At 50.1% G+C, this 12,366-nt stretch overlaps 1 protein-coding gene across 4 annotated transcripts in view; it reads left to right on the forward strand.

The window, feature by feature from the left end:
- Positions 1 to 10,123, forward strand: part of CDC42BPA (CDC42 binding protein kinase alpha) — a 350,267-nt gene extending 340,144 nt beyond the window's left edge. For all 4 annotated transcript variants that reach the window (XM_028111910.2, XM_028111911.2, XM_028111912.2 and 1 more), the window contains 3 exons: positions 2,632 to 2,749; positions 8,068 to 8,225; positions 8,651 to 10,123. In XM_028111910.2, the coding sequence (XP_027967711.1) occupies positions 2,632 to 2,749; positions 8,068 to 8,225; positions 8,651 to 8,782 (408 nt within the window). In that variant the 3' untranslated portion in view covers positions 8,783 to 10,123. The remainder of the gene's footprint in view (positions 1 to 2,631; positions 2,750 to 8,067; positions 8,226 to 8,650) is intronic.
- The last annotated feature ends 2,243 nt before the right edge of the window (positions 10,124 to 12,366 follow it).

Raw genomic sequence — 12,366 nt, forward strand, 5'->3', positions numbered from 1 at the left:
GGGGGGCGCATTTTGTGAGTGTGTGCCTTCGGCCTGCTTCTCTTTTGCTAAACCTCTGTTCTTCCTCCTCCTCCTCTTCAAGTTCAAGTTCGTTTCTTCTTTTGAGGAAAAACGTGAAGACGGGGGAGGATTTCACTTTTAGTTTTTGAACACTGTTGGAGGTATTTTTATGTTTCATAGATTTTCCCATCATGATTTTCCCTTTCCAGAGACCATCATTAAAAATAGCCCCTGCGTGGGTCTTTATTCTATTTAAACAAACAAAAAGGAATCCCAGAATTTCTCCATTTTTTTTATAGCTCATTAGCCTAGAACCGGTTCAATTCAGAGAAAATTTTTTTCATTTAGTGACGTTCAAGTCTGTGGTAGGGCCTAGCCACAGGCCTACTTTGTACAATAAACCCCTTTTTGAAAAGCCACAAAAAACCTCCCAGGTAAAAATTATAATAGTATTAATGAGTCACAGGAAAAGTGAGAAAAAGAAGATAATCTCACTAGTCTTTGAGGTACTGATAGGCCTTTAATTCCAGCCAGGATCCAAGATATAACACCTAAATCAGAGAGAACTAACACAAAGAGGCTGCTTTCGGAAGGACTGTGGCCTCTGCTGGCGGCCCCTTCGGTTCAACCTGACAAGGCTGTAACCAGGGGCCTTGTGGTGGCCAGAGAGCTGGTGGCCATTAGCAGATTATCCATACTTCCATCAAGAAATGCACACTTAGCTAACTCCTCAGGAACCTTTTCTCAAGTTCATTTTGCAAATAAGATAGTTGGATTCTGTCCTGCAGAGCCATGTCCCACAGCAGCCTCTGACTTAGCGAAGTAGTAGCACCAATTATTTATTTGTCCAGAAAACTAACTAAAGGGTAAGAAGTTTATTTTTGTATTTTTGTTTGTATTATAAAGGTATCCTAAATTATAATGTTTGAAATGGCATTGACATTAAACTATATAATGTCATTTAAATGTCTTATATAATGTCATTTAAATGTCTTATTTGACAAAATAAGATTAACGATAATAAAAATAAGCTTTAGTTTGCTTGGTAACAGATTGCAGGGAGTGGATTCCAAAGGAATGTTGTAGAAATTAATTGGTCAAGAATTTTTCCCATGAAAGACGACAGAGATGTTCTGTAAGTCAGTCCTCTGCTAGTTAGAAACACTGTCGTCAGTGAAAGTTTTCCCCTAATCCAAAGTGTATTTGTGCATGGAAAAGACCAGCAAAGCTGGTTTCCTGTCACTTTAGATGGAAGCTGAACTCCAGCTGAATGAATGGTAAACTGTCTTTGTGGGGTTTTTCCTCACAAAACGTGTCTTGTGTGAGTCAGTCTTTTATTACTTCAGCATTCGTTGTTACTAAACAACTGGTATATTTTTACAGGTTTCATTTATGCCATTTATTCTAGGGTAGGTTTCTTCTGTAGGGAAGGACATCTCCAAGGTATCATAAGGTTTACAGCAGAAACAGTAAAAATTTAAAGGTTGAAACTGACCTTCCCATCTCTTTTGATCTTTCCTCTGCTGCACTGTGTGCATGTCACTGGTGTCTCAGAGGTTGCTTCTCTATGCGTGACTGTTAAAATGCTGGCACTGTTTCTGTTTTAATTGTTTTGTTTTCTTAGAGGAAAAAAGGGAAAGCATTTGCTTTGAACAAATAACACACTAAGAATTAAATGGACTTTGCAGAGTTGGTATGTGAACCAAAATAGCAGCGGTTGGATCTGCGGCCAGCCGGCTGACTCTCGGCTGGCGTGGCTCTTCAGAATGGAGAATTTGGAGTTCTTCATGCGATATTAACACGTGTTTTCCTAACTGCCCACCTAGGACCGTTGTTAGTTCTCTCAGGCATCAGTAGCCCCTCCTTCTGGTCTCAAACATTTGGGTCCATTGAGGCAGCCAAGTGCTTTCTGTTCTCAGCCAAGTTCAGACAGCTCGTCCTCCAAGCCTCCTCTCGAGCCCTGTGTGACTTTCAAAGTACTCAGTGGCCCATTTTTCTACCTGAAACCCCAAAACCATTCCATAACGTGATGGAAAACTTCTCAAGCCAGTGTTGCCGAGTGAGATCACCACCACCCCCTGCCCCCGCAAAGCTGTGGCAGTTCCAGACATGCCTTCTGGGACCCACAGCACCTGCTCCACCAGCCTAGGTAGCGGGGGTGTGAACACGCATCCAGTGTCACACAGTGCAACATTTACTGGAGAAAAATACACTCTTCACTGACTTGCCTCCAAGTGGGCTTATATTCAACTAGTGGAGTCATCCTAGTGGACGTCTCATAGGAAATGGAAGCTTTGTTTCCGTTATCTGCAAATGTCCATGTAATTCTGCACTTCGCTGTTACTTCTAACCATTAACTTTTACTTACTGTTTTCACAACAAAGAGAATTCTTATTTGTTGATAACTATTTAATTAAGTACAAGGAGGAGCACTTACCCTTGATTGGGTTGAGGTTTACTTCTATTAGGGTTTCAAAATTTGGGGCAGGAGGGGTTATGCAGTCTGTTCCTTGCTCTGTATCACTCTGGTCAAGATAATTTATTTGTTGAAACTGAAGTGAGAAGTAGACATCTCTGCAGAAAATCACTTTCTCTCTGGCTGAAGAGTTTCTCTTTGTGTTTTGTTTTCAGAACCCTCGGCCCCAGGAAAGTCGGGCGGTGTTCAGTGGCTCAGTCAGTATTCCATCCATCACCAAATCCCGCCCTGAGCCCGGCCGCTCCATGAGCGCCAGCAGCGGCCTGTCAGCGAGTAAGTGCTGTCCCTGGGAGCCCAGGACCACCCCCCCCAACCTCTCCCACGCATGCATGCTTCTGGGCAGTGTCTAGTAAGCACACATGCACTTGTGAAGAAAACAATCACGGGGTCCTTTCAAGTTCATGGTCCACCTGGGAGACAGACATTTCATACCACAAGTTGATGATGGAGGCACCAAAGGAAATAAATAGGGCACCGTCACAGTAACAAGGGGTGGCCGTTGGGGACAAAGTCACACTGAGAGGAATTAGGAAGGTCATGTGCCCCTAATGGGGAAGCCGTGTTTGAGTCCTGTTTGAAGAATTGAGAGAAGGCTTGTGTGGCTACCTGGTAGTGGTCAGGGAGTGACCCAAGAAATAAAGCACAAGAGGTAGGCAGGGGTCAGACCAAGCAGGGACGTGCAGAGCAAGCTGAGACATTTTATTTTATTAGAAATGCAACAGGAAGCCTCAAGAATGTGAAGTAGGGAAGGACCTTTCTCCAATTTACATTTTTAAAACTATCCTTCCAACTGCCAGATGGGGACTGGACACAGGACAAGAGTGGAGCGTGCATCCTGGTGGGGCTGTCAGAGTGGCTGGCAGGGGTGATGGGCCCGGGGGATGGCGGCAGAGGAGGGAAGAGGGGAGACGCTTTGGGGTGAAAACAGTAAGGCCTGGCGGGTAGTTAGTTGTGGGTGGGGAGGGAGAGGGAAGAGTTCCAGGTGACCCTCGTTCTCCTGCTGGAGCAGGGGGAGCCAGGGTTCTCGAAGGGCCGGCAGAGCATGAGAAAAGTTCAGGATCGTAACCTGTGCCACAGAAGCGGGATGATGTTCGTCATTCATCCGGTGAACATCCAGTAGACATCGAGTCTTCTGCTGGGGCCCAGAGGGTACAATCTTCTGTGACCAAGCACCTGCTTTCGGGTGGCTCACCCACCGTCTTTATTGCCAGCCTCTTTCCTTTCACCCTGAACCTCAGCATCTCTTGTCTTATACTCTGCACAGAACCCTGCGCTCAGGGGCCCTGGGGAGAGAAAACTCTGCCCCATGCTGGGCTTCTGCGCTGCTGCAGCTGGGAGTGACTGGGTGGGGCGGGGAGGGGGGAGTGCACTGTTTGCCTGAGTAAAAGTGCAGGGATGCTAACAGCTGCCTGCCTCAGAATGAGAGGAGTGGACAGAAGCAGCATTGGACTGATTGCAGCAATTAGCAGTTAAGTCTTATTGAATTCAGAGATCTTTGGTAGTTCCTGGATCCACAAGCAGTGAGCTATGTCAGACAGTCATCGTGGCTTCTGACTGGGGGAAGATCACCTGTAGCCAAGGCCTGCTTTTCTGTCACTTTCTCAAAAGCAGCATGGCATCAGCCTAGAGCTTGGAGGTTGTGAGTAGAGGGTGCCCTCGGAAGTGCAGATGCATCCATCATAATCTTAACAGGACCTCTCTTCACGCCCACAGCTGGTCTCCAGGGGACACAGATCGCGCTTCAGTTTCACATGAAGTCACTCAGTTAGAAAACGCATCTGTTGTCTCCTGTTCTTGAGTGCTAGCTATCGGAATGGATGTCCTTGCTGCAGATGGGGCTTGTTGTTCCCGCGACAACAAGCAGACGTTGGAGTCAGCCCTGCTCTGCGCCGGCTGTCGCTTCTAGGCCCTGGCGCTACAGAGATGGGTGATGCTATAGTAGTTACCTCTTGTGAAGAACACGGTACTCTGAAACTTGGATCGAAACAATGATCCGGGGGCACCTAGGTGGCTCAGTCAGTGAAGCATCTGCCTTTGGCTCAGGTCATGATCTCAGGGTCCTGGATCGAGTCCCGCATCGGGCTCCCTGCTCCACGGGGAGCCTGCTTCTCCCTCTGCCTCTGCCTGCCACTCTGCTTGTGCTCACTCTCTCTCCCTCTGTCCCTCTCTCTATCAAATAAATAAATAAAATCTTTAAAAAAAAAAAAAAACGAATGATCAGGAGCACCTGGGTGTCTCAGTCAGTTGAGCATCTGACTCTTGATTTCGGCTCAGATCATGATCTCAGGGTTGTGGAATCAAGCCCTGCGTCAGGCTCTGCGCTCAGTGTGGAGCCTGCTTGGGATTCTTTTTCTCCCTCTCTAAAAAAAAAGAAAAAAGGAACAATGATCATTGATTATCTCTGTTTCTGAGGGTGAGGGATCTGGGAGCGGCTGAGCTGGCTGGCTCATCTCAGGCTCCCCGTAGCTGTGGCTGGAGTGTGAGCCGGCAGCCTCTCACGCGGCTGTGGTTGGAGGCCTGTGTTCCTCACCAGTGTGGGCGTGTCCCTATGTTCCCTGAGCATCTTCGTGCCGTGGTGGCTGCTTCCCCCAGAGCAGGTGGCCAGAGAGGCAGACAGATGGAAGCAGCAGATTTTGTATAACCTCATTTCCGGGGGACTCCCCGCCCCTCATGCAGTGTGCTCTGCAGCACTCAGACCCAAGGGCCGGGGTGGGAGCAACGGAGCAGGTGTGAGCACAGAATTGGGAGGAGGCCCGCGTGCATGGGGCTTTCAGTGTCAACCTTCGACCCCTGTGTCGTTGCCTCCTGAGAGCATCGCCGCCCCAGGTATGGCCCTGACCACAGTGAAAAATCCAGCCAGTTGGAAAAGTGATAACCATTTTATTTTCTTCTTATTAATGGTGGCTACATAAGATAATGGATTTACACTATAACTTGCTATAAGTTCTCAAGACTTGAGATGCAGAGAGAGTATTACAGCATTAACAGTTAAGTCTATAATCCCTTCTCCAAAACCTTGGGGCCAGATGTTGTTTTCATTTGTTTTCAGAATTCAGATTTTAAATATATATAAGAAAGGAATCTACCATATAATGTGTTACATTCCAGCAAGATCCGGAAAGCACCCACAAACAGATCAATGTTTATACAGCCAAATTCATGACTGGTCACACTATATATAAATAAATGTAATCTTTTTTTTTTTAAAGATTTTATTTATTTATTTGACAGAGAGAGACACAGTGAGAGAGGGAACACAAGCAGGGGGAGTGGGAGAGGGAGAAGCAGGCTTCCCGCCGAGCAGGGAGCCCGATGTGGGGCTCGATCCCAGGACCCTGGGATCATGACCTGAGCCTAAGGCAGACGCTCAATGACTGAGCCACCCAGGCACCCCTAAATAAATGTGATATTAAAATAAGCTCTGTAGTCAGCCTCTGATTAGCTCAGATTAGGTTTCCCACCGCATGAGTTTATATCAAGCTGAAAAAAACACTTTCAGTTTTCAGGACTTTGGTTTTATGGAACGGCAGGTAAAGATGGGACCTGTAATGCAGGTATGCACAGGGCTGAGGTGGCCACCTCCCCAGGAGGGCCATGGTGAGGGGCCTTTGTCCCTGCTGACCCACCAGGTCTGCAGGAACCGGCAGGTGTGGCCTCCTTGAGGTCCTTGGTAAGAGGAAGGCCCTTCCAGGAATCCCAAGGGGCATCTGCTGTGTCAAGTGCCTCCTGCTGGCTTTCAGAAGAGTCCAGCTCATGTGAGAAGGTTCCAGAAGGACAGCCAGCCAAGAGAGGCACAAGAAGTAATAGGGGCCCTGGTGTCCGTCTCCACAACCAGAAGCACAGATCTTCCAGAGCCGAACTCGACATGGCTTCATGACGTGAAGTCAGAGCCACACAGATATTCCCACATGGCTCCGTCCTGCTCCCCCCAAAGAGGAAGACCCAGTCCTGTCAGCGGCCGGCTCACTGGGGAGCCTTGCCTCTCCTGAGGTCAGGGAGAGTCAGACACCTCACCACTCAAGCCAGTGCTCTTTAGAAGAGGCCATGCCCGAGTGTGTGGCCTCAGCTGGGACCACAGTCCTCAGACTGTCCCCAGGTCCCTTTTGCTGGTCAAACAAAATAGCCCTGCTTTAATGTGTTAAGACTGGAGTGGTCGAGTATAACTTTTCTTTGAAAGGAACATTCCCAAAGTTCATTCTTAAAAGTGTGAATCACTGAGGTGGCATTAATTTCTTCCATTCTATAAATGGCGCTAGAAGGGAGGTAAACGGGGTGCAGCCCTGCGCAGGCCCCACTGTGTGCCTACGGGTCACACTGTGTTCTCCATGTACCCAGGGCTGTTGTTCCCAGAAAATTCCTGTAAGGGAGAAGTTATTCTTGTGTCTACAGATGGAGACCGAGACTCAGAACGGTAAAAGAACATGCTCCAGGTCACGCAGTTAATAAGCAGAGCAACAGAAGCCTCTGGCGGTGTGGATTTTTTATTCAGAGTAACAAAATTTACACAAAAATAAAACACAGCTTGTGTGGCACTGAAGCAAGCATGGAATTAGGATGAGCTACGCCGTCAGTAAGGCTGTGATCCAAGGACCCAGAAGAGCCCCCTCAGAAAAGTAAGGCGCATCTTCATGGCAACCGTGAGGAGCAGTGTGTGTCTAGTGAGAGAAGCCTGCAAAAGGCAGACAGGGCGCTGGGGGGGCAGGTTCCCGGGGAGGCAGGAAGAGGAACCCCTGGTTCCCAGCCTGAGGTGCATTCCAGAATCCTCACAAGAGGCTTGAACTGGGACCGCTGAAGTTCTGCCACAGTTGGGTAAGCTGCACGACACGGTGCACGGTGTGCACACAGCGCTGGGGGCCGGCACGGGAGTCATTACGGTGACACGCTGGCCGCCTGCAGCCGAGGGCCCCAGAGGGAAGTCAGCCAGGAGTCTCCGAGCACGGGGCCTCTCCAGGCAGGTTCCTGTTCCGGCACAGATGAGGACTCATATTTTCATGGTCATGAGGTACTTGAGGTGCTCAACACAGTCATCTTTTGGCACTATTACTGAATTCTTAGTGTAAAAACACTAAATTGGGATTTGTTCAAGCAGCAACAAATGGAAACAGTCACAGTCTGTATCTTATATGAAAAAACCTCGGCAGTCTCTTTAGACCCGTGGTCTGAATATGGAAGCTCGGCAAGATTAAAATGTGTTTCAAGCAAAAACTAAAGAATAAAAAGGAATACTGAGAGTTTTAAATAGGTACGAACAATTCCCCAGTATTTCCAAGGGTTTTTTGTCATCCTTCTCCCTCTGAATGTTGCTGGTCCCTCCTTCAGGTGCTTCAGCTCTGAGACCAAACTAGAATGTGATTTTAAAGAAACTCACCTCACTTTTGTATCCCAGGCTTCTCTCGTGAAAATGCTTCTCTCGTGTCCCTTTGCTTTTCATGCAAATTATCGAGCAGTAAAGTGATGGGTGCAGAGGCCAGTGGCCTCGAGAATGCTACCCCTCAGCGGCTACCCCAGGATCTCCCCAGTCCACACACTTTCTACAGGGCTGTCCCCTTGTCCATCCGCATGCAAAGCCTCACCGGAATGCTGTCCTGTAGGGTCCTCTGCACAGAACGGCAGTGCATTAAAGAGAGAATTCTCTGGAGGAAGCTACAATGCAAAGTGGCAGCCCATGCCTTCCCCGTCAGAGGGCTCCTTGTCTTCCGGAGGCATGGACCAGGGAAGTGACGCCCCAGCCAGGGACTTTGACGGAGAGGTGAGTGGGGTGTGGGCCGCAGTGACGTCACGTCTGAAGTCCTGTGTTAAAAGGACTCGTGCACTTACCAAAGTGATGCCACCACCTCGAGAGTGGCCTCAGCTGCAGCCAGGGGTCGGGACTCGGGCCTGCTCAGCCGGGAGCAAGGTTGGGGGGGCTGATATGGCTGGTCTCCTGGGCTACACTCTGCAGTTTTGCACAGATGTTCTAACAGCTTTTGTGTGACAGGGACCCACATTTCTAAAGGCCTGCAGAAAGGACTGAACATGTGCCGTATTCTGTGCCCTTTACTGGCCTCAGCAAAGGGGCTTCATTACTGACAGTAGACCAGTCACACCAGCTTACTTGCTCAGGTGGCCGCGGGTCGCCTATGGGGAGCCTCCTGCACCTCTTCTTCTCATTAATGTCTTCTCGGGGCCCCACAGGACTCAGATTCCCCAAGGCACTCCACAGCTTCCAACAGCTCCAACCTAAGCAGCCCGCCCAGCCCAGTGTCGCCCCGGAAGACCAAGAGCCTCTCCTTGGAGAGCACCGACCGCGGGAGCTGGGACCCGTGAGCGGCTTCGGTGCTCGGAGTGGACGCCAGAGCAGCTTCTCCCTCTCAGCCCCCTCCACTGCCCTGTCTCCACATCCGTCCCCCGCCCCTGCCTGGAAGGCCCAGGGCCGGCGGCAGGAGCAGGGTGGGGGCTCAGGGACGCGGACGATTGCACCTACAGCCCCATGCCCCCCACATCCCCTGCGCCCCCTCGACTTAATAACCACCACCATCAAGGCAGACTTCCACTGAGCAGCTTCGATGAATATCGATTCCATTTCATACACTTAGAGTTGCTTCCCATCATCGTGTCCCCCTCCCTGAAGGTAGCTCGAGTAGACAGACCTCGCAGACATGCGCAGGAAGAACGTCAGGCAGACTGGTTTTCCACGGCAGAGTCTCAGCGCCCCGGGCAGCACATGGGTCCCCCCGCCGGCCCCCCGCCCTCCTCCAGCACCCACAGCCAATGTCGACCTGATCGTTGCCAGTAAATCCTTATTCACTAAAACAGTGCATATTTTACTACAATACAGATTTTAAATAAGTACACAAATGTAGAGGTTAAATACTGAATGTATATAGTAAAAAGCATCTTGTATTCAGCAAAAGATGGATTCCTATATAAGAGAGAGATCATTTAATTTAAAGAAATGTGTTGTTTCTCGTCTGTTTTCCAGCTAAGTAATTTAAAGGGTAGGAAGGCCTCAAGCTGACATTCTAGACCTTGGTAGACAGTGCAAAGAGTCAGAGTTCCCTCTCCGGTCGCAGCCACGGTCCCCAGGGGCTGCAGGAAAACATTTCGAAACCCGGTCTGACCGCTCTCGACTCAGGCCCAAGCACCAGACCCAGCCCAGGACGCCTCTTCAGCAGCAGCGTGAACAGGCAAATTTACTTCCAGATCTTTCGCTAGTGGTAGAATTCGAACCACACTCCTCAGTTTTACTGTATTTTGGTATCTTCTGCAGATGAATGTAGAAATGTGGTCTCGTCACCTCCTGAGTCCTTCCTTTGAAAGCACGCAAGCGGTGTCATGGCTTCTGAAGGTCCCTAAAAAGGTTCCTAGACGTGCTTTCCTCCTGGGCTAACCCTGTTCCTCCCTGCATTGCCACGAGGTATTCTTGGCCAGGGCCCCCCTCAGAGAAGCCCCAGAGTTTAATTACCAAATAATAGAAAACCTCAAATGCAAGGACTTGCACAGCCTTAACCAAATACTCTTCCCCGCCCCCGGGAGAAAACAGAAGCGTAGGGCCTGCCAGGCAGGTGCCCCGGCGGCACTCCTGCTGTTCCCACCAACACCGGGAAGCGAGTGCGCACCCCGGAGGGCTGGAGTCCTTCACAGTTAGTTCCTCAGTTAAGCACATGAGCAGAGAAAGAAATAAAAATATCTCATGGAAGTAAAGAGAATCTGGCTCTCTTCATTTTTATCTAAATTTCTTTGAGAACTAGCGACGAGAGTTCCTCCTCTCTCTCAGCTTCGGCGAGCGTGGAGTCCGAGTGGCAGTGTCCGAGCTCCGTGGCCGCCCCGGGGCGTCCGGCCGGTGCTCTGAGAAGGCGCCCGAGGCTCGGTGAGGGGAGAGAGGGCCCGCGGGGGCCGCCTGCGCACGCGCATGCTGGCCGGGCCCCTCTCCGTCGTTCTGCTTTGGGGAAAGAAGTGTTGTGTGAGATGCCCCTGTACGTCCGGATGCCCAGGCTCAGACTTTTGAGTTTGGTCCCTGCCCTGTGACCCGGTAGCCCCATCCATGAACTTGGCGTTCCCCTGAGGGGAGAGAAGCCACCCGCCAGCAGCCGCTGAGGGCCTGCCGCCAGCTGCCTCCTGTACTCCTGACCCCTCCCCGCCCCCGGCCCCTCGCCTCTGCCCTCCTCCTTCCCCGCTGTGAGTCACGGGACTCCGCACGGAGCCATTCGTTGAAGCTTCGGCAACTACGTGTGAATTTGTGTTGCCTGTTGGTGCTTATTTTTTAAAGGATGCTTTTAGGATCCAAGTGTCACCCTGCCTGAGGTCCGGACAACACTGCGGTGCGTCACGGCAGGGCAGAGGAGAGAGCCCCCGAAGGCGGTAATGACCCAGGGACCTGCCCCCCGGCACTTTCTGGTCAGTCCCCAGCAATCTTAAGTTGTAGTAGAGCAGTGCCGGATAGGACCGATCCTGACGGCAAGAGTTTGGGGGAGAAACGCCGCCACGGGGAACAGTTTAAGGGGGCGGTTCTTCCTAAGATAACGATCCTTCTCCTGGGCTTACCCCCCTCTCAGATACGAAGCAGTTACCAGCAGAAGCTTCTGAGAAGAATGATCTGAAAAGGCAGAGAATGGGTTCTAGGGAAACAGAAAACCTACACAGGTAGGTGCAAAGACCAGGGAGGGGGTTATTGCTGCCCGAAGTCCTGCTCGGTTCTCTTGCAGGACCTTTTAAAATCGCACCTGGCAGTAGGCACGCATTTCACAGTAGGAATGACAGATCAGTGAGGCATTTCTAGAATAGTCTGTATGTATTGGTATTTTGGTGCTATGTCCAGCCAATTTGTTGTCTACCCTTGAATTCTAACTAGTCTTGTGTGCTCTGGGTATATAAAATTATATATATATATAATATATATTATTGCCAAAAACAAAAGCCTTCCTCCTGGTCAAATGCTCACTAAAGCAGATTTCACTTTTGTAGTTCTGGGACACACGCACAGCCCTACGTCAGCGAAGCCCGCTCGTTCCCGGAAGCACGGTTGGAAGGCTTGGGGCTGGAGCTGGAAGGGCCCCTCAGTTCAGTTTCCCACATGGTTCTCGTACCCAGGCTTCTGGGAAGAATCTGAAATTCTGTTATATTTACAGCAACAATCTGTCATTCCTCTGCCTTCCTTATGGTTAGAGTCCTGTCATTTTGTTAGTGGCCACATCGACTTCCGTGAAAGACCCGCTGCATTTCTGTGCGCTCTTGGGTCCCACTCCAGAAGAGCCAGGGAGGGCGCAGCAGGCACCCTGAACACCGGGTACGGCAGGGCAGTCTGTCCGTCCGTGGCAGCAGTCACACAGGCTGGGCAGACAAGGAAGTAGTCGGGCCCTCCACTCCCCCCGCTCCCTGGCCCAGCCCCTGAGTTAGTAGGTAAGCTGCATGACCGTTCATTGCGCCCGTTAGACCTCTTTCATTGTTCTGACTTCAGTTATCACTCAAGTCCAGATTCTCGGCAGAGTCCGGCTGGGTAGGAGGGCTGGCTTCCACTGGAGCCGTCGGCCACCCAGCGGGCCGGCCTGCCTCCCTTCCCAGGGACAAGCGCTACACACGAGGAGCCACGTCACTTACAGGGGCGAAGGAGGAGAACAAATCTGGAAACTTTCATGAAAACAAAATGACCTTTTTATTTGATAGTGTACTATTATTTATTTTATAAATCTTTTAGGGTTTTTTCTCATTGTAATATTGTACAGTTTTGCATGGCCTAGGTGTAAGCATTTTTTTTGTTTAGAATATAATGCTGGCAAATGTGTGTATGGAGGGGAAGAAGATACTGCTTTGGCCTCTATTTCCTTTTGTTTGGTTTTATGCCCTCAATGTCTTAGAGAGGTTTATAAGCGATTCTCTGCTACCAGACAGTGGTGTAGATTCTTTTGCACAGA

The sequence above is a fragment of the Eumetopias jubatus genome, unplaced genomic scaffold, assembly GCF_037043125.1.
Source record: "Eumetopias jubatus isolate StellerSeaLion01/CBP00866 unplaced genomic scaffold, mEumJub1_p1.0 scaffold_12, whole genome shotgun sequence".
NCBI classification, from domain to species: Eukaryota; Metazoa; Chordata; class Mammalia; order Carnivora; family Otariidae; genus Eumetopias; species Eumetopias jubatus.